This window comes from Eurosta solidaginis, chromosome 1 (assembly GCF_040869045.1).
Source record: "Eurosta solidaginis isolate ZX-2024a chromosome 1, ASM4086904v1, whole genome shotgun sequence".
Classification (NCBI taxonomy): domain Eukaryota; kingdom Metazoa; phylum Arthropoda; class Insecta; order Diptera; family Tephritidae; genus Eurosta; species Eurosta solidaginis.
This window is the reverse complement of record NC_090319.1, coordinates 299,601,865-299,624,725: the sequence shown is the minus strand read 5'-3', so window position 1 is coordinate 299,624,725 and position 22,861 is coordinate 299,601,865. Positions and strand designations below refer to the sequence as shown.

Below are 22,861 nucleotides of genomic sequence, written 5' to 3'. Positions count from 1 at the left end.
CGCGTGGAAGTGGAGAGGCCAGACTGGGTAGACACAATTTTGGAAGCATTGAAGGGTACGCAGCAGAAGAATAATGATGCAGTCAAATGCTTTAAGTGTGGAAAGCCAGGGCACATTGCGCGTTATTGCAACACCAACCCTAACAGTTCCAACAATGTGGGTAGTCGTAAACGCAGAGCTGAAAGAGATGAGCAGATCTCCAAGACCAATCAATCGTTAAACTAAAGCGAGTCAGCCGCAAGGGGCTACAGCTGGCTCCCTCAATTTAATGCCCCATAATCTCTATCTCACAAATTTGAAGAAGGTCAAGCAATCTTACTGTTGGAGGACATGTTGATGGAAAGGAACGTTTACTGACTGTAGATACGGGTGCATCCCATTAAATTATTCGAGCGGATTTAGTCAACAAGAAGATAAGATCATTGCATGGAGCAAGATTGCGTACAGCCACTGGAGAAGACAGCATGGTTCTAGGAGAAGTATCATGTGAAGTCGCAATTGGGAGCGTCACGGTAGTACACAATTTTATAGTGGCAGAGATTGTTGATGACATCATAATTGGAGTGGACTTCTTAATCGACCAGGGCATCAAGATCGACATGCAAAGCAAGACGGTGCGATATAAGAGCATGGATGTACCACTTAATTTCGGCTACGAGAGAGGCTACAGCAGTAAACGAGTACTGGTGGAAGAGAGTCAGCAAATACCACCAAAATCCGAAGCAGTCATCTGGGCAAAGGTTGATGGAGATTTGGGAAAAACAAATTGTGGGTTGTCGAAGCAGCAAACAAATCAGCACCGAACATACTTGTAGGAAAAACCCCGGCTATGACAAAACAAGATGGACGTATTCCGGTAAGAGTACTCAATGAGTTCAAGTCACCACTCAAACTGACCAAAGGAGCTATTTTGGGAAGATGCCAAGAGGCTGAAGTAATTATTAACTGTGAACAGCTCCAGGAACACGATACTAATACTGATCTTTCAAATGACATCACGGCATGGACGGAGGGGCTAGAGGAAGATTATCAGAGTAAGGCAAAGCAACTGCTCCTAAAGTACGCAAACATATTTGACCAGGATGGTTCCAAACCAGGCCGCACCAATGTTGTGAAACATCAAATTGACACTGGAGACGCGAGGCCGATACGTCAAGCTCCACGTAGTGTTCCACTGGCGAAGCGGGAAGTTGTGAGTCAAATTATACAAGAAATGAGCGACAGCGGCGTCATTGAACAATCATCTAGTCCCTGGAGCTCACCGGTAGTACTTGTATAGAAGAAGGATGGAAAAATGAGGTTTTGCGTGGACTACCGGAAGTTAAATGACGTTACGAAAAAGGATAGCTACCCATTGCCAAGAATTGACGACACTCTGGACTCGCTCTCCGGTACGAAATGGTTTTCCACACTGGACTTGAAAAGCGGCTACTGGCAAGTGGAGGTGAAGGAGGAAGACAAAGAGAAAACAGCCTTCAGCGTCGGAGATGGTCTTTGGCAATTTACAGTAATGCCCTTTTGACTATGTAATGCACCAGCTACTTTCGAGAGACTCATGGATCAGGTATTGAAAGGACTACATTGGAAAACATGCTTGGTGTACCTGGACGACATCATCGTATTGGGCAAGAATTTTGATGAACATCTTAAAAACTTAGAGGAAGTATTCCAGAGAATAGCTGGCGCTTGTCTGAAGTTAAGTTCCAAAAAGTGTGTGCTGTTTAAAAAGGAAGTAAATTATTTGGGTCACGAGGTAACGACAGAAGGTATCCGTACAGCGAATGAAAAGATAGGGGCAGTAAAGGATTGGCCAAGACCACAGAATCTGCATGAATTAAGAAGTTTCCTTGGGCTGTGCACATATTACCGCCGATTTGTACCAAATTTTGCCAGCGTAGCCCATAGTCTCCACGAGCTAACAAAAAAAAAATAAAGCTTTTGAATGGAAGAAGGAGCAAGAAGTAGCATTCCAAACATTGAAAGAGCGTTTGTGCACTGCCCCAATGTTGGCATATCCGATTCCAGGAGCAACGTTTTTTCTAGATACAGATGCGAGCGGATATGCTATAGGAGGCGTTTTATCACAACTGGTCGATGGACAGGAGAAGGTAGTTGCATATTACAGCCGTTCAATTGGAAAACCAGAGAGGAACTATTGCGTTACACGGAGAGAGCTGTTGGCATTTGTAGAGTGCATTAAACATTTCCACAAATACCTCTACGGCCAGCGATTCCGCGTCAGGACAGATCACGCAGCGTTGAAATGGCTTCTGCAGTTCCGTAATCCGGAAGGACAATTGGCACGGTGGATCGAGCGACTACAAAGCTATGACTTAGTTTGGAATGCAAGCACTGTTCAAAGGCCGAGGCTAAAGAAGACATTATAGATGTCCGACTAATGACTATAAAATGTACAGATGAATGGGACAAGGAACAGCTAAGAAAGTGTCAGCTAGAAGATACAGATCTGTCACATGTTATGCAAGGGCTCGAACGAAACGAAAAACCAAGCAGAGAGGAGATGTCAGCAGAGAGTCCCATTGCGAAGTCATATTGGGCACAGTGGAACAGTTTAGAATTGATATCCGGTTGCTTGCATCGAGTATGGGAGAGTGAGGATGGTCAATGCAAGAAGAAACTAATAGTTGTTACCAGAAAGAGGATTCCTGAGGTGCTCAGCGAGCTGCATAATGGTCCAAGTGGAGGTTATCTTGGAATCACAAAGACGCTCGAGAAAATTAAGCAGAGATTCTACGAGTGGATTGCCAACTGCGAAGTATGCAACAGAGCGAAAGGGCCCAAAACACGAAGTCATGGCCAGATGAAGCAGTGTATTTCAGGTGCACCATATGAAAGGATCGCCATGGATGTCGCAGGTCCATTCCCAACTAGCAACCACGGAAACAAATACGTACTGGATGTTATGGATTATTTCAGTAAATGGCCAGAGGTATACCCAATCCCAAATCAAGAAGCAGAAACAGTAGCAGAAGTGGTTAGAAACGAATGGGTTGCAAGGTATGGTGTACCAATGGAGATACATTCTGACCGAGGCAGGAATTTTGAATCAGCTATGTTCCAAGAAATGTGCAAGAAGTTGGGCATTCGAAAAACACGGACAACTGCATTGCATCCTCAGTCCGATGGTATGGTGGAACGTTTCAATAGAACATTGGAGGAGCATTTAAGGAAAGTAGTAGACAAGTACCATAAGGACTGGGATACACACATATCATTATTCTTGATGGCCTACCGATCGGCAGTACATGAGACAACGGGCCAAACTCCCGCAAAGGTAATTTTTGGCAATGACCTTCGATTGCCAGCTGATTTGAAGTATGGGATAGATGCCGATGCGGAGAGGAATGTCAAGAAATCCACTGGTGTCTTGGAAGAAGAGCTGAGAGAGATACACGATCTGGTAAGGCAACGAGCAAAGATTATGAGTGACAAGATGAAAGCGAGGTACGATAAAGCAATTAATTGGGAAGGGTTTCAGGAAGGAGATTTGGTGCTGCTATACAACCCACAACGGAAAAAAGGTTTGTCCAGTGTAACTGGGAAGGCCCATACAAAGTTGTAAAACGGATCAACGATGTAGTGTACCGCATAAAAACCATTGGCAAACCACGAACCAAAATGAAAGTGGTTCATTTGGAGAGGCTAGCAGCGTTTAGATCGAGAGATTTGTCTGATCGGGACGATGAGACTTAAGTGGAGGGCAGTGTTACAATATTAGCAACACTAAGGGGTACTGTCATCTCTAAGCCGATGCTAAACAGTGATATCATGCACATCCATTGATCAATCATTATGTATCTACATAAACGAATCAATAATTGCGTCTACACATATGTGCGTATACGAGCAGCGGAGAAGCAATGCACAAACACATGCATATATCTTATTTGCTCACAAGAGAGGGCAATACTTTGTGCAAGTATTACTCAAATGAGAAGAATAAACGTAGTTGTGGCTGCCGATTTTGTAGCTGATAACTAACTAGTAAGTTCTGGAATGGAGAAGCGTAGAAGTATGCAATGAGAAATCAAAAAGTATAAAAGGCGCGACAGTAGAGGCGAGAAATCACTTTCATTTGAGCTATCAATCAGTTTGGTTATTAAGCAAGCTATTCGTTGCAAAGTATAAGTGTTGTTGTGAAGTACTTTAATAAAGGCCATTTTCCATTATCCAGTATTGGAGTTATTTATTCAACAGTTTAGCGATAAAAACGTGGGCAGAAAATTGCAAATAAGGGGAATTGCAGTAAAATCGTTACAATATATTTGTATATTGTCTTTTCATGTTGTGTTTTTTAAACAAGTCTTGAAAATGACTTCAGATTGAAGTCGAAATATCGACCAAATAAATGTATGAATATTAACATAGTGTTTATTTCAAAGCAGGGCCTCGAGCTCACAAAATCCTATATTTTTTTAATAAACAATGCCATACAAAATCAAAACTTATAAAATTATTTAGAACAATCGGATTTATTTTAAAAGCAATTTTTGCTGTCACTTAACTAAACACGTCAGTTGAAAACACTAAAGGACGACAAGTCGAATTCCATTCTTTCACTGGCTTTCATTAATTTTAAGAAAGCCAATTGGGAAGATTACACATTCATTACAAACCAATCATTTGCTGCTCTTCCCGTTCCGACCGATGTCCGGCAGGGCGAGCGTGCGTTCCGCAGGGTCATCGCTTCAGCTTCTGCACGCTTCATACCGGCCCGTAGAATACCTGACATCATACCACATTTCCCAGCCGAAGCCGCAAATTTACCAAGAGAACGTGACCTTGCGGGACACATCCACCCTACAGACCCCCTTATTAAGAGTCTTAATTTGGATATCATGCGGCTGGTAAATGAACATAAACGTACCAAATGGGAGGAGCATAAAAGGAACTGCAACCTCTCTGCGGGTGTTGGCAAATTGTGGTCGACCGTTAAATCCCTGTCTAATCCTACCAAACAATGATAAAGTTTCTATAGCCTTCGGTGATAAAACTTTATCTGATTCGAAGAAATGCGGGAGCGGCTTTTGCCGGAAATTTAAAATACATTCTTCTGTAGACAAAGCCAGACGTCGTGCAAAGAGACGAGCCCATAAACATAAACACGATGTCCCACCAATTACCATCACCCCACAGAGGTTCAGAGCCATCCGTAAGGCCAGGCGTTCCAAGTCGATAGGCCCCGACGGAATAGCCATGCCAATGCCTAAACATCCTGGCGATGAGAGAATAGAATACCTAACACATGTTTTCAACCTGTCACTGGAATCCTTCGTCATTCCCGAAAAATGGAAAATGGCAAGAATAATCCCGCTACTAAATCCTGGCAAATCTGCCAATGAAGGCGAGTCGTATCGCCATTTCCTCCTTTCGCCAGTAGCAAAGACATTGGAAACCGTTTTGTTCCCTCATTTCACGGCAAATCTCCGCCTAGCCACGCACCAAAATGGCTTCCGGAAAATGCACAGCACCACCACCGCGCTCAATGCCATTAACACTCAGATTAACTACGGGTTAAATCAGCAAAAACCCCATCATAGGACGGTGCTCGTGGCACTTGACCTGTCAAAAGTTTTTGACACAGTCAACCATGGCACGCTACTCCAAGACATTGAAAGCTCACACCTTCCTGCTTGTCTAAAAAGATAGACCGCTAATTACCTAAGTGGTCGGCAGGCGTCAGTTGAATTTAGGAACGAAATTTCTAAACCTAGAAAAATTAAACAGGGGGTACCACAGGGTGGTGTCCTATCTCCACTTCTGTTTAATTTTTACATATCAAAACTCCCTTCCCCACCAGAAGGATTCACAATAATTTCCTATGCTGACGACTGCACGATTATGGCTACAGGACCTGGCCCTTCGATTGATGAATTAGTTTCTAAAATAAGCAGCTATCTCCCCGATCTTTCCGGTTTCTTCACCTATCGGAACTTGGCATTTTCACCGACAAAATCCACGGCCACAATCTTTACGACGTGGAAGGGACAGATGTCGCAAATATTGAACGTACGCGTCGATGGTGTCACACTACCGACTGTCAGTCACCCAAAGATCTTAGGGGTAACGTTCAAAATACTCTAACCTTCAAGGCTCATGCCACCGAGATTGTCTCTAAAGTACAAAGTCGCAACAAAATCCTCAACCCGCTTGCCGGCAGCACATGGGGAAAAGATAAAGAAACGTTAATGAGATACGCGTCACCAGTGTGGTCGCCTGGTCTTGAAAATACACACTGGAAAAGGCTACAGTCCTGCCAAAATGCTGCAATCAGAACTGCCACCGGATTTATGACGCCCGAACACCATCTACATAGTGAGGCCAAAGAGCTCAATATTAAAGAGCACAACGAAATGCTGAACAAGCAGTTCTTGCTTAATTGTCACAAACCAGGGCATCTTAGCAAAGAACTGCTTGATTTAGCACCACCTCCACGGGGATTAAGGGAACATCTCCTAAAGCACTATAACGAGATCCGGCACCTGCCAACACATCCGTTTGATCCAGGCAAGCATAAGCAGGCCCTTAGCCAAATCCACACTTTTATATATGAGTGTTTAATTAATTAATAAAATAAGTTAATTTTTACATTTTAAAGTTAATGCGGCTAAGTATCAATTGAAAGATAAAAAAGTAATAAAGAAGATAAAGAATGTTCTGGCAACGCAGTTGCCAGATGTATATATAAATAATTTATTGTCGTGGCGCTGCCATCTCGTTTCATACATAACATTTTTCCCTCCTCTGCAAGGGCTAAGGTGAGTATCCGACAGGTGTCCTTCTCTGTCTGGTTAATCGCCGTGGAATTTGAGGTATCCTACTTGTTTCAGGTGTTGTATGCGGTGTCGATGTAGGATTTTGCCCTATTGTACTATTGGCCGAAGCAAAGCCTTCAAAATCTTCCGATCCCCCCAACTTCCCGAGCTGTTTTATCAGGTCAAACCGGGGCTTTGCCTATTTGGTCCACATGCCGTTTTACATTTTTCCCATTGAAGAGTATTTCATAGTGCAGATCACCTAGACGTGCGTTTATGGTTCCCCCGAGCCACTTACAAATTCGTGGATTTCCAGACAAAAAGTAAACATTTTGATTTGGTTCAAACTCTCTAATAGTTTTCTTGGACTTTACATATTGCTTCTCTTCTACCTTCTTTGAAATTTCCTCTGGTCGAATCATATTCAACCTTGTGCGCTGGTGATGACCCTGTGGTTGCATGCGGTGCGTTTTTGTATTGCCTCAAAAATTCATTCAAATTTGTCTTTAATGAGCTACTCGTAGTACCCATCGCTTTCAATGCTTTCTTAACTGTTTGTACGCTACGCTCTGCTTGTCCGTTAGTTGCTGGGTGATACGGCGCTGAATATTTGTGATATTTAACACCAACTGCTGTCAGAAAGTTGTTAAATTCTGCAGAAGTGAAATTTGTTCCATTATCAGAAACGACAGTTAGCGGCACGCCGTAAGCCGCAAACACTTCGTCCAACAATGCAATTGTCGCCGTTGCTGTTATAGATTTAGTAACTCTCACTCCTAAACATTTACTGTATGTGTCGGAGATTACCAGCAACATCGCTCCCTCGAAAGGTCCCGCATAGTCTAGTGAATACGTTCCCATGGTCCCTTGGGGTATTCCCAATGATGATCCTCACTTTTTGCCGGTTTGTTTGCTTGTCTTGCACATGCATCACATTGGTTCGCAATATTCTCGATATCATTGTCTATGCCCAGCCAGTATGTGAATGAGCGAGCAATCCCTTTCATCTTAACAATTCCTAAATGCCCCGTGTGTAAATTGTCAAGCAGTTTGTTTCGATATTTTGGTGGAATAACAACACGATGTTCGAACGTCAAACATCCGGAGGACAACTTATAATTGACTTCTGGGGATTTGTACCCTGCGCTTTTCAAGCACTGGCCACTTTCCAGTAGTTTAATTATTTTACCCATTCGTTCATCTTTTCTGGACTCTCTTGCTATGTGTTCTGAGCTTAGTGGTAATTGGTTGATTTGGCGAATCATGAAGTGGTCGAACTCATCATATTCGTCTAGATTCGTCATGGCTGTCTGCTGCAACTGCTTAATTTGTAATGATTTCGGCGGCTGAAAGTGGGCGCGTGAAAGATAGTCGGCATTCGCGTTCGCCTTTGAGCTCTTGTACACTACCTCGAAATCAAATCAGCTTAAAAAGTCTGCGTAGTTCGCCATTCTACTTATGCATAATACTGGAAGCGATTTGTCAGGTTGCAATATTTGTGACAATGGCTTATGATCGGTGATTAATGTCCAATGACGCGCGTATAAATATTTGAAAAATTTCTGAACCGCCCACACAATTGCCAATGCTTCTTTGTCAATCTGTGGATAGCGTTGTTCTGTAGCATTCAATGTTCGACTTGCGTATGCAATTGGCCGTTCGGTCCCGTTCTCTAAACGGTGTGAAAGCACGGCTCCTAGTCCTGTTGGACTCGCGTCTGTTGTCAGTAGTACAGGTAGTGTTGGGTCGTATGGCATCAACACTTGAGGTGAAACCAACGCCTCTTTCAATAGGGCAAACGCCGCGTTTGCCTCCTTAGTCCAGTAAAATTTCTCTCTTTTCAACATATCCCGCAATGGCCGTGCACTTGTGGCCAAATCTGGAATAAATTCGCTATAATACGTGGTTTTTCCTAAAAACAGCTGTAACTCTTCGAAAGTCGTTGGCTTGGGAGCGTTTAGTACCGGTTCAATGTGTTTTTCGGATTTATGTATGCCCTGTTCGTCGATGCGGTGGCCAAGGAACTCCACCGATGGTGTCGCAAAGACACACTTTGACTTGTTCAAATGTAAACCATGTGATTTAATGCGATTTAGTGTCGTTTCCAAAACTATCAGAAGCTGCTCGAAGTTTTCAGCAAACACCAAGATATCATCAAAAATATTTAAAACATTTGGGACTCCCTGTAACACAGTCTCCATTTTTCTTTGCCAGATAGCTGGAATATTTGCTGCTCCATATACCGCACGAGTTAAGGCTGAGTAACACAGCACTGTGCTGTGTTATAATGTTAACACTCAGTAATGTGCGGCACGCACACGCACACTTATCGATTAATTTATAACACAGTGGCACACTCGATGGCACAAAGCTGACTGTTTCTATAGCACAGAGTATGACACTCAGATCGTAAGTGCACATTCGTACATACATAGTCCATTGTGCTTGTGTTTTGCTTGTGTGTTGATTGTACTCATAATCTTGCCTGTGTATTACGTTATTACGTTTAAAAGATGTGGGCACAAAATGTATACTCAAAGTTAAACATGGGAGTATGAAAGAAGATAAATGTTGCAATTATTTACTTTTCTAAATGGCGTCAAACGTCGCGTTAGAGGTAAGTAACACAGTACTGTGCTCTGATATTGTGCCAACACTCATATCGACTTTCGATAATCAGTTATAACACAATTGTGTCAATACAATGTGTTAACACTGCAAAGTGTGCCTGTGCTACTGTGTTAAAACTCAAAAAATAGTGTCATTACCCACCACTAGCACGAGTAGGTCGTATTAACCCATGCGTCACTGTATTTAATATCAATACATACGCAAACTCATCGTCAATTGTTAAATGCGTTTATGCATCTGTTATATCTAAGTGACAAAATATTGTAGCGTTTTTAATTTTATTGAGCAAATCTTCTGCATTTGGAATCGGGTGTTCGTCGATGATCATTTTTGGATTGACACTGGGCTTATAATTACCGGTAATGCGAATACACCCATTCTTTTTTTGCTACTACGTGTGTTGTTGAGGCCCATTCTGAATTCTCTACTCTCTTGTAAAAACCTGACTGAATTTTACGATCTATTTCCTGGGCATACTCCTTCTCAGCGCCATCGGTGCATCGCGCAAAAAGTGGTGTTGCTCTAGCTTTGAGCTTTACTTTTGCAGGTGGCCCACTCAACTTCGCAGCTGTCGTACTGAAGATGTCCTCAAAACGTGTAATGAGATGTTGCAGTCGCGTTTGTTGGTTTATTGATAGTTCTGGTGCTGTTGAATTTATAGTATTGATTCGGTTAGACGATGAAAACAGTTCAGTGAAGTTTATTTCTCGTGCGAATTCCATTCTCGGTCGCAAAGTGTATCACAATCTCCTTGAACGACATACAAATTAAGTCGTCGTGAAGTTTTCCCTATTGTCGCAGTTACTACGACCCGTTCAATGCAGTTCACCTTGTGGCCCGTATAGCTTGTAAAGCGTCGATCTGTCTTCAACAACCTAAAATTTGGTTTAATCGAACGCAAGGTTTTGCAATTCATTACTGCACATGGTGCACCCGTATCTAATTCCATCTGAATTTGTTTCCCATCTATATATATAGGAACCATTTTTCTATCTACTGCATTGCATGCATTAACACTGTTTAGTTTTTGCACTGATTCACATTCATTCTCTGAAATCTGATCTAATTTGGTCTTACACACTTTGGCGATGTGGCCCACTCTCCACATTCAAAGCATTTGGAATTGTTAAATTTGCAGTCTTTTCTAAGGTGCTGCCCCCACATCCGTAACAATTGGACCCTTTCTCTTTTGCCCTCTGCATCGGTTCTTCGCCACTCGGGTTTTTCGAATTTGTATTTCTTTTTGTTTTAACTGGTGCGTATCCCAGTTTATACGTTAGCTCGCTTGTTTGTATCACTTCTGTGCACTTTAGGTCTGTTGTGGCGTTTTGTGTAATTTCGTATGCTTCAGCAAAATTTTTTGTTTCTTTGCAATAACTTCATTACAAATAACTGGTGATTCTACGCCATACAACAATTGCTCTAGTAGCATTCTAAGAATTCTCCATACCCACAGTGTACAGCCGCTTCTCTTAACCGAAGTGCGAACTTGCAAATCGACTCTCCCTTTTCTTGTTTGTTTTGCCGGAACTTGATACTTTCTGCATACTTATTCCTACAACCATCAAAATGGCGAATCAAGATATTTTTTATTTCGCTGTAGTTGAGCGAGTCTGGTGTTCTTGGGCTAACAAGAATTTTTAGCGCTGTATTAAGCTCTGCCCCCATGTGTACACGTACGAACTTGTGCTGTTTCGCTTCTGGAACCTTGCTCAACTGTAATGCCCAATCTACACGTGTGAAATAATCCTGTACTGAGGATTTATCTTCCGATTTGTATTCCGTAATACTAAACGGTGGCGGTTTGGGTGACAACGAACGATTTACATTTGTATTTGCCGCAGCATTCTGTGCAGCCTCCTCCACAGCTCCTCGGATTGCTCCTGCTAGCGCATCCAACACTGTTTTTACATCCTCCGGTGTAAGGCTCATTTTTAAATACACTTCTGACACCACTTTTATATATGAGTGTTTATTTAATTAATGAAATAAGTTAATTGTTACATTTTAAAGTTAATGCGTCTAAGTATCAATTGAAAGATAGAAAAGTAATAAAGAAGAAGATAAAGAATGCTCTGGCAACACAGTTGCCAGATGTATATGAATAATTTATTGTCGTGGTGCTGCCATCTCGTTTCATACATAACACACACAGAATCGGTAAAAGCCTTTGTTAGGACGCGTCCGGTGAACCCCGTTATTAATATGCAATATCCCACGCTTGCAGAAGAAGAAAGCACACTGCCAAGGGAAACACGAGTCACCCTGGCCCAACTTCGTTCTGGATACTGTAACAGGTTAAACTCTTACTTGTCCAGAATTAACCCCGACATAAGTAATGTATGTCCTGCATGCGATGTGTCCCCACATGACGCTAACCATCTTTTCCATTGTAATGTTCTACACCTCTAACACCCATCTCCCTATGGTCCGCCCCTGTTGAAACAGCCAGTTTCCTTGGACTCCCGTTAGAGGATCTTGATGACAATTTGTGAGTGGTCATGCGCATTGGGTGGGGCGAAGCACTGTTAATACAACAACAAGTCGAATTCCAGGGATTCAAGGGGGTTGATATGCGCAATACAAAGGTTTATAGCTTCAGAGCGTCCGCAACCCAATTGTCAAGATCGCCTAACGAGGGGAATCCTGTTACAAATATGAATGTATCTTACCATATTTAGCAGGCGAACGTGTGGCCATGATGGCTTGGTGGTGGGAGGGGTAACGGGGTAGAAGTTTTAATGTGGTCATATTAATCGTTCCCGAGATGATAGGGCTAATACCTTATGGTGCTTGTTACCGGAACGTACCGGATCTATATCCGGCATAGGAGCATCAACATCGATAATACTCTTCAAAATCTTTGGGGAGTGTCTTTATCGTTAATACAAGAACAACAAGTCAAACCCCACATGCTTTTTTCGAAATCCACCTTACATATTCAAAGATGCGACTCTGCAACCAAATTTTCTTACCGGAATAGAGGAATATTATCCAGAAATTGTTTGGATGCTTAAACATCTTTGCTCACGCTTTGAATATTATATTATTATCCTTTTATGTAATGTTAATTGTACTATAAAATATCATACAGGATCTTATTGTACTAATATAAGTATATTGTTAATGAACGAAATGAAAAGAATGTAATTGTAAGTGCAGGCGTACTTTGTGAAAAATGAGCACCAACAGACACCAATTCAGTTAATGTAAACGAAAGCGAAAAAAGAGAAGGGAAACGCAAATGTAAAAAGATGAAAAGGAAGATAAGGAATAAACAGCGGAGGGCAAGCATAAGGTCAACGGCCATAATGTTTATGGTCTTATGACCACTTCAAATGGTCACAACGTAAAATTTTAGATGGTTACAATGTCAAGGATAATGACACAATGATCATTCCGATTTTCCGAAATGGTCATGAAGTCAACACTTTTTATACTCAGCTGAGCAGAGCTCACAGAGTATATTAATTTTGTTCGCATAGCAGTACCCTGTAACGGCATAAACTAATCGAGATAGATAAAGACTTCTATATATCAAAATGATCTGGGCGAAAAAAGAAATTCATTAGCCACGTCCGTCCGTCCGTCCGTAAATACGATAACTTGAGTAAATTTTGAGGTATCTTGATAAAATTTGGTATGTAAGTTCCTGGGCACTCATCTCAGATCGCTATTTAAAATGAACGAAATCGGACTATAACCACGCCCACTTTTTCGATATCGAAAATTTCGAAAAACCGAAAAACTGCGATAATTCATTATCAAGGACTGATAAAGTGATGAAACTTGGTAGGTGGGTTGACTGTATGACGCAGAATAGAAAATTAGTAAAATCTTGGACAATGGGCGTCGCACCGCCCACTTTTAAAAGAAGGTAATGTACAAGTTTTGCAAGCTGTAATTTGACAGTCGTTGAAGATATCATGATGAAATTTGGCAGGAACGTTGCTCCTATTACTATATATGTGCTAAATAAAAATCAGCAAATGGCGAACACGCCCACTTAAAAAAAATTTTAAAGTTAAATTTTAACAAAAAATTGAATATCTTTACAGTATATAAAAAAAAAAAATGTAAGGCGCGATAACCTCCGAAGAGATCTAAGGCCGAGCTTCTCTTCCAATTTGCGTCGTGCTCCTCTTGATTTTCCCTACAAATTGGCCGGACGGGACCTACATGTTTTATGCCGACTCCGAACGGCATCTGCAAGGCAGATGATTTTTCACTGAGAGCTTTTCATGCAGAAGTACAACCGGAGTGCTTGCCAAACACTGCCGAGGGGCGACTCCGCTTAGAAAAATTTTCTTCTAATTTAAAAACCTTATTTCTAAAATTTTGATGTTGCTTTGCCCGGGGTGGGAACCCAGGGCATACGATGTGGTAGGCGGAGCACGCTACCATCTCACCACGGTGGCCGCCAGTATATATGTAAGTAAATTATGTCAACATTCAACTCCAGCAATGATATGGACCAACAGAATACAAAAATAAAAGAAAATTTCAAAATGGGCGTTGCTCCACCCCTTTTCATTTAATTCGTAAAACACTTCATGCCATAAGTCGAACAAAAATTTACCAATCCTTGTGAAATTTGTTAGGGTCATAGCTTCTATGCCGGTAACTGTTTTCTGTGAAAATGGGGGGAAATCGGTTGAAGCCACGCCCAGTTTTTATACACAGTCGACCGTCCGTCCTTCCGCTCGCCCGTTAACACGATAACTTGACCAAAAATCGATATATCTTTACTAAACTTAGTTAACGTACTTATCTGAACTCACTTTATCTTGGTATTAAAAATGGGTGAAATCCGACTATGACCACGCCCACTTTTTCGATATCGAAAATTTCGAAAAATGGAAAATAATGCCATAATTACTTACCAAATGTGTTACCTATATCGTACAAACACATTCTAGAGTCATCCCTGGTCCACCTTTATGGCGATTTCTCGAAAAGGCGTCCACCTGTAGAATAAAAAATACTCTTTATTTCCTTCCATTTGATACCAATGTCATACAAACACATTCCAGGGTTACCCTAGGTTAATTTTTCTACATGGTGATCTTCTCTTATTTTCTCTCCAAAGCTCTCAGCTGAGTATGTAATGTTCGGTTACACCCGAACTTAGCCTTCCTTACTTGTTTCTCATAAGGTCAGTTATTTTGCTAGCATCTCCACGTAGCTCAACCTAACCTAACCCACGTAGTAAAATTTCAACAACTGTTGCATTAAAGTTACATTTCATTGTTTTTCTTCATAGCGCAATAAAACCAGACAGGGGAAGTCAGCAGTACAACAACAAAAATTTTATAGTACTGGGAGGGACAATTTTTGGTACTATTTTTCTACTTTTTTACTACGTTATTAATGTAATATGCGATAGGAAATAATCTCTCGAAAGTGTGCGAGTTTGTGTGGCAGTCTAAATTATTTGGTTTTAGGAAAAATTACAAAATTTCAAAATTTACGATGTTTTCACATGTTTTAATAACAAAAGGGGCCCCATACGATCGTAGGAATACTTCCTTAGGCAACAATGCAATATGTTGCAGTTCAGCTAATAAGACTTCTGTGTTTAATAAGGAACCGCGAATTGTACTGCTACCATCAGCGGAACCATATGTGTTTATCGCCACCGTATTCTACAAAGAATCGCCATACAATTATTTTCAATTTATTAAACAAATAAAAATAAAATATTATAATTTAGGTAGCAATTTAGGCAAACTAGCACCCAACCTTAAAATAAATAGGCCAAAGTAATTTTTTTTAATTATCAGGTAGATCTATAAGTTCTCATTTGCATGAGGCATTGTTGCTGTTACACCAGCCACCTCTTCTGGTCAAAGAGCCTTCCTCAACACATTGCTTACATTGATAAATGTTTTCGTCTTGGGACCTTATACCGTCAATCCCGGATTTTCGTATTACAAGCCTCCCAGATACTCATACGCATATTCATGATACTGTTCCAGATCATTGATGTCAGCAGTATGTTTCTATATTCCTTAGTTGTGGACAATAAGATTCTCTGAAGATCCAGCCGGTCAGTTCCGTTGTCTAAAACTATTCCGATTCTTCTCAGGAAAAGGAAATATAGACCGCAGGCGTCATTTCAAGGCACGTTGCTTCAGAAAGGCCTGAATGTAGTATTTTTTTATTATACTGAAAAAATCAATGCAGCAGATAGGTCAAGAAGCAACACTTAAATTAATGAGGGCGAGTTTTGTCAAATGCGACTGCATTTTGTAATACTGACTTCGCCTGTTTGGTTTATTACATCATGGTTTTCCTTATATCTTTGTTCAGTCGATTGAATATTTTGTTTTTAATATTTTTGGATACGGCGCTCCCTTTTCTATGTTTTGGTCCCATTCTAGTCCAATGAAGTCCTCTCTGAGATAAGAAATGATTCAACTAAAAGCTTAGAGACAATTTGGAATAAAAAGTCGCCATCTAATCTAATAGCTGTTTGAAGTGGTCATAACATCAATTGAACTTATGTCACTCCATCCAGAAAGCACTGTAATTGTAATGACGATAATGATGTGGATGATGATTACGATGCTTATGGTTAACGTTAAGGTTGCTGCAGGAAAGGGCAGAAGAGAAAAGAAGACAAAAAAGAAAAGGAAAATAAGGCAAAGTAAAGGGAAATGAAAATGGATATGAAAGCTAAGAAAATAAAAAGAAAAAAGGAGAGCAGCGAAAGCTAAAGGTAAGGAATCTAAATCGCAACCTCCCCGGACTGCAACCAGGACCGAAACTGGAGCCAAAACTGGCGGTGAAATTCTGAATTAAGCAGAGCGGTTACACAAATCGACATACACACATTTGCTCAATCATGAAGTTCAGAAAAAAATATATAAACATTTTATTATTTACTAGCAGACCCGTCATATCTTGTTCTGCCCTAAATTTGGTCTATATATGCATACCTTTTAATAAGCTTTTTCCATCTAACTCTGCCCTCTATCCTCTTCAATTTTTGTTAATTTATTTTATTCACTCCCTCCCTCATTTTCGCTTCATCTATCTCTCTCTTCGTCTCACTATATCTTTCTCAGTATCCTTCCCTCTTTTCTCTTCTCGTAAGTTCTTCTTCATCCCTTATTGCCAGTCCCAGAGGGTGGTATATATTTTGTTCCAGTCCCATTCCTAGTCCTAATCCCAGTCCCAGTCCGTCTCTGGTCTACTTCCCGGAAAAAAGGATTGCAAATACTAATATAGGCAAATTTATATACCAAATTTCAGGCAAATCGAATAGGACGTATGTAAATAGGTATGTGGGTATTATTAATTCATGACTTTATTTCGGCTTCGCATGCATATTTATCAGTTTCGCCAGGTTGATGCGAATATCACAATGAAAATTACTTTTAAACTCTCAGCAACAGCTTTCATTTGATACCCATAACGTAAAAACACATCCTAGTGTGTTACCCTGATCCACATTTTGGCCTACATCTCGAGACCCTAGTCACAAATAGGTATGAAAACTACCCTGTATTGAAGCAATCATCAACATTTCACTTGTTATCCATATTGTATAAACACATTCTAGGGTTACCCGGGTCCACGTTTTGGCCTATATCTCGAGACCCTAGTCACCAATAGGTATGAAACTACCCTGTACTAAAGCACTCATCAACAGCTTTCATTTGATATCCATATTGTATAAACACTGTCTAGGCGTACACGGGCCCACGTTTTGGCCTATACTTCGAGACCCTGGTCACCCAGGGTACGAAAACAACCCCGTATCAAAGTACTCATAAACAGCTTTCATTTGATACCCATATTGTACAAACACATCCCAGGATTACCCAGGTCCACGTTTTGATCTCAAGCCACTAGCCAGAGCGGGATAAAAAGTATCCTATTCTAATCTACATCTTCGCCAATTTTCAGCCAAATCGGTTCATCCGTTCTTGAGTTATAAATAGTGTAACTAACACCACTTTCTTTTATATACATATAAAAATCACATTACAAACTTCAAAAATAACAGTATTTCTCCACTATTCAATGGTAGTTATTAAACACATAAACCTTCCTCTTCAATCACTCTATCTACTAAAAAAACCGCATCAAAATCCATTGAGTAGTTTTAAAGGTTTAAGCATTCAAAGGGGCATAGGTACAGAAAAAGCGACTTTGTTTTTTACTATGTGTGACCCGGCCTATGAAAAGGTGGCTTATGACTCAAAAAAGAAAATGCGAGAAACAGCTGGTAGCAGCTTCGGCTTCCCAGAAAATACATAATGGTTGGACAATACAAAGGTTGTGAACTATTTGAACGTCAGGTAAGTGAAACCTTCTTGACATACCTGGATACGACTTCAACATACCGTATCGTATCGTATTTTAAGATGTTGACGATCAGGGCTGATGTTGGATGTTGTAGTCGCAGGTGTATATCGGTCAAGTTTGTTTGCGAATAACCTTTGGGTCAAATAGCTCACTTCCGCATGCTTTCTTCCCCTGATGAAATAAGATTATTATGTAGTATCTTATTTTGAATAAGATATGCAGGATAGATGCATGATAAACGCATTCTAAAATCTACCAAAACGATTGAAATATGATCAGAAAATGACTGTGAAAAGCATTTAAGCTCAATATTACAATGATATCAAATATGAATAAAAAGCGTTTCGAAATATAATCATAAATGATTATTCAAGAATAATCACATTTAGGGTACGTTTGTCGCCCGAAGATAGTTTAATTTTCGAACAGAAAATGCTTATAAATTTCAACATTTTTAATCATCTTTAAATCACCCCTATTCTGCATTACAAGTCCGCTTCAGTTCTCCGCTCCGTTTGAACTGAAAGTAGGTATCCGCCGCTGCAGCTTTAATTGAAGAGGAGGATAATGCGTCCCACAATGTAGACGTGAGAGTGGAAAGACGGAGATTGAGGGACACCAGTGATCCATTCAGGATCAGCGATGAATTGTAAGTTGGTGCTGAAAGTGCTGAACCTTCGTACATGTTAAATATTTTTAGATTCAAAAAAAACTTTAAGTGAAATAAAGACGCATTTAAGTATGTCTTGGATATATTTGATTCAGAAATTCCGAGAAATACTTTGACTTCCTTAACAGCAAATAACCACGTAATGGCTGCTTTGAAGTTTTTTGCTGAATGCAGCTACCAGCATGTGTTGGTACAGATTACAATGTGGCGATGGGTCAGTCAACCGTTTCCAAGTCACTGTCCTATTTTCTGGATGTTATGGAGCGACGGCTTTGTCCAGAGTGGATACAATTTCAAAACAGAGAGGAGGAAAAACGGCTATACTAACGCTGCCTTTGCAGGTGTAGTAATGTACGTAGATGGAGCACATATTAAAATAACTTGTGGATGTTTCTAAACCCGCCAGCCCAATGACCCTCTCCTCAACGGGACTGATTCTCCTCAAACGGCATTGTCCAACACCAGTGCTGAACATTTCCTTTTTGTTGGACGACATCTTCTTTATATAGTACTTATATAGCGTCTGCAAGAATCATTACAAGTATTAGGAAAACATAAGTTATTTTCAGGATAAACTCACCTTCCCCATAAATTCGTTTCTTTCGATGGGGGACGAGTTATATTCAATGCCGGTGCAACCTCTTTCCAAAACGCCTGAACTTCTTCTTAAGGCCTTTTTGGGAAACCTTGTGCAATGTCTCTTTTTGTTGACAGCATTTCCAGCAATTTTGCATATTGCTCTGGTGTTGTATTTATTGCCCTGCAAAACCACAAAAAAAATAAAAAGTTTGTTTTGAAATAATTTTTATAAACATTAATGTATATTTCACTTACATATTTTTTAAAAAATTGCGCTTTAAAGCCCGCGAAAATAAAAATCAAAACAATCGCCGACAACTGATTTGCAGCTGAGAAAAACGGAACTCCGCTCAAAGTGCAGAATACGTCAAATCGAGACTTTCGAAGTTGGACTGAATGAAAACGGAACGCAGAATAGCAAAGTTACTAAACAGAAAATTTCAGTTCAGTTCGAAATGCAGAATAGGGCTGAATATTTTTTAATCAAAATTTTCAAAAAAAAGCTGGATGGGTAATGAAATATAGGCACCTACCCGTAGATTAATCCACAATTTCATATTAAGTTCCATCATTAACCCTTCAAGGCAAAACATTTATTTTATAACAAAATTTAAAAGCTAAGCATATTGAAACTGAAACTGGTGCTAAAATTTCCACAAAAAATTTCAACTTGCCATTTGCTTTTATCGAAAAATTTTATCTGTTCTAGAAAGTAATATTTAATGAAATAATTAAGTTTTCCTTTTCATACAGGGCCTGTTGCTTCTTTAAGCGACATATGTTCGCAGCCCCAAAAAATACATATTTCGTTTTACAAAAAATAAATAACATGGGAAGCAGCCGTTTCCTTCTTAACTATAAATACAATGAAAACAAGTAAGGAAGGCTCAGTTCGGGTGTAACCGAACATTACATACTCTGCTGAGAGCTTTGGAGACAAAATAAAAGAAAATCACCATGTAGGAAAATGAACGTAGGGTAACGCCGGAATATGTTTGTATGACATGGGTATCAAATGGAAGGTATTAAAGAGTATTTTAAAAGAGAGTGGGCCATAATTCTATAGGTGGACGCCTTTTCGAGATATCGCCATAAAGGTGGACCAGGGGTGACTCTAGAATGTGTTTGTACGATATGGGTAACAAATTAAAGGTATTAATGAGGGTTTTATAAGGGAGTGGGCCTTAGTTGTGTATGTGAAGGCGTTTTCGAAATATCGACCAAAATGTGGACAAATTTATTTAATTTAATTTATTTATTTATGAAATACCATGAACAGTATTCCTGCCAAGATTCCAAGGGCATAGAATTATGGCATTTTCCCATTTTTCGAAATTTTCGTTATCGAAAAAGTGGGTCATAGTCGGATTTCGCCCATTTTTAATACCAAGATAAAGTATTCAGATAAGTACGTGAACTAAGTTTGGTAAAGATATATCGATTTTTGGTCAAGTTATCGTGTTAACGGCCGAGCGGAAGGACGGACGGTCGACTGTGTATAAAAACTGGGCGTGGCTTCAACCGATTTCGCCCATTTTGACAGAAAACAGTTATCGTCATATAATCTATGCCACTACCAAATTTCAAAAGGATTGGTACATTTTTGTTCGACTTATGGCATTAAAAGTATTGTACACAAATTAAATGAAAAAGGGCGGAGCCACGCCCATTTTGAAATTTTCTTTTATTTTTGTATTTTGTTCCACCATATCATTACTGGAGTTGAATGTTGACATAATTTACTTATATACTGTAAATATATAAAATTTTTTTTAAATTTGACTTAAATAAAATTTTTTTTAAAAAGTGGGCGTGTTCGTCATTCGACTTTGCTAATTTTTATTTAGCACACATATAGTAATAGAAGTAACGTTCCTGCCAAATTTCATCATGAAATCTTCAACGACTGCCAAATTACAGCTTGCAACACTTTTAAATTACCTTCTTCTAAAAGTGGGCGATGCCACGCCCATTGTCCAAAATTTTACTTCATCCCTTTATCTGTCTTTGGTAATGAATTATCGTACTTTTTAGGTTTTTCGAAATTTTCGACATCGAAAAAGTGGGCGTGGTTATAGTCCGATTTTAAATAGCGATCTGAGATGAGTGCCCAGGAACTTACATACCAAATTTCATTAAGATACTTTAAAATGTACTCAAGTTATCGTGTTTACGGACAGACGGACGGACGGACATGGTTAAATGAATTTCTTTTTTCGCCCAGATCATTTTGAAGAAGTCTATATCTATCTCGATTAGTTTATGCCCTTGCGGATTACCGTTATGCGAACAAAATTAATATACACTGTGAACTTTGTTCAGCTGAGTATAATAAATACATGCGCAACTACCCAAAGATGTTGCACCTAACCAAATATGTACCTATTTTCGAAAAAGCCATATTATCTTTTGCAGCAAATGCAGCGAAAATTAAATTTTCAATTTTTTCGTGTTTTCTATTTTTTGTAAATTATTGAAAATAATTTATTTTTGATTGTCATTTGTTACATTGACAATAAAATTCGAAGCAACAACCAAACCGACTGGATTTTTCACTCGATTAGGCATTCAATAAAGCACTAATGAGATAATTAATTTAATTTTATTTTGTATGGAAGATTGAGTTCAATTAGGGCTTTAATGTAGAAAACTTTGCTAATTATTTCATTAAGCCTCTGTGTGAAATTGGCATAAGAACAATTTTTAGATCGAATTCGAAAAATTTTCCAATTCAAAAATTGTTACATGACTGAGTGTCCTTGTTTGCATATTGGATAGAGACTACTGTCGTTAATTTGCAAACCTTTTTAATTTAAAAACATGACTTTTTTAAAAGCACATAGAAAACTTCACGTATACGGGGTATACGAAATGAAAAAAAATACATTAAAAAAAGAACACAAAAATACTGGACAATTTGTACTGAAAATGCAATTTTTTTCTTATTTTCAGGGTGAATGCTCAGTATTTAACAATTTCGAAGCAGAAGAAATTATTTATTTGGCAACACATTTACTTACGACAGCTGCATACACTTCCGATGATATTGTAATTCTAAGTCCATATGCGAAGCAAGTCGAACACCTCAAGCAATGCGTATGATTTAAAATATTTTTGTTCCATCTTCAATTTTAAATGCAAAATAATTTAAAGTTATTCGTATTTCAGGCACGAATCAGTCATGAATCACTTCAACACGTAAATATTGCGACGGTGGATAGTTTTCAGGGTCTAGAGGCCAACATAGTGCTGTTGTCCTTAGTGCGCAGTAATACCGAAGGACAAATCGGTATTCTACGGAACAAAAATCGAATTTGTGTTGCTCTTTCGCGCGCTAAGCATGGCATGTATATTATTGGAGATATGTCGACCTTGACGAAATGCAGCGAAATATGGCGAACAATTGAATTGAAATTAAGAGCTCAATGTGCTATTGGCAATCATTTTCCGTTTAATTATGAAGAATGAAATAAATTTGGGATTTTGGATTTAAAAAAAAACGAAGCTTTTGAATAAAATAATGAATTTTCCTATTTATACGGAGAATTTTATTGTAAAAAATTTGCGAACGAATACTTTTTTAAACGGTTTTATTTAGCTTGACTCGACAGGCATGCACGGCCGTTGTGAAAGAATTTTGTAATTGAAACTTAAGTAACTTCCCGATAAGCTACAAGCTTGAAACTTAGAATATAGTTCAGATCCCGATGAAAATGCAATAATAAGAAAAAAATCGCCGCTAGGTGGCACAAGGGTCGAGATATTCACAAAAATCGTATTTGTGGTCCGATTTGGCTCATATTTGGAACACATAATACATACATACAAGAATAGAAAGCGACCTATGAAAAAAATCTGCGCTAGGTGGCGCAAGGATCGAGATATTCAC

At 39.5% G+C, this 22,861-nt stretch overlaps 1 protein-coding gene across 2 annotated transcripts in view; it reads left to right on the top strand.

The window, feature by feature from the left end:
* Positions 1–22,472, top strand: part of LOC137237513 (NFX1-type zinc finger-containing protein 1-like) — a 101,238-nt gene extending 78,766 nt beyond the window's left edge. The window contains exons 7-8 of one of the 2 annotated variants that reach the window (XM_067761221.1): positions 21,925–22,068; positions 22,141–22,472. In XM_067761221.1, the coding sequence (XP_067617322.1) occupies positions 21,925–22,068; positions 22,141–22,440 (444 nt within the window). In that variant the 3' untranslated portion in view covers positions 22,441–22,472. Of the gene's footprint in view, positions 1–21,924; positions 22,069–22,125 lie in introns of both variants that reach the window. The other variant, XM_067761220.1, reaches the window with a different exon arrangement.
* The last annotated feature ends 389 nt before the right edge of the window (positions 22,473–22,861 follow it).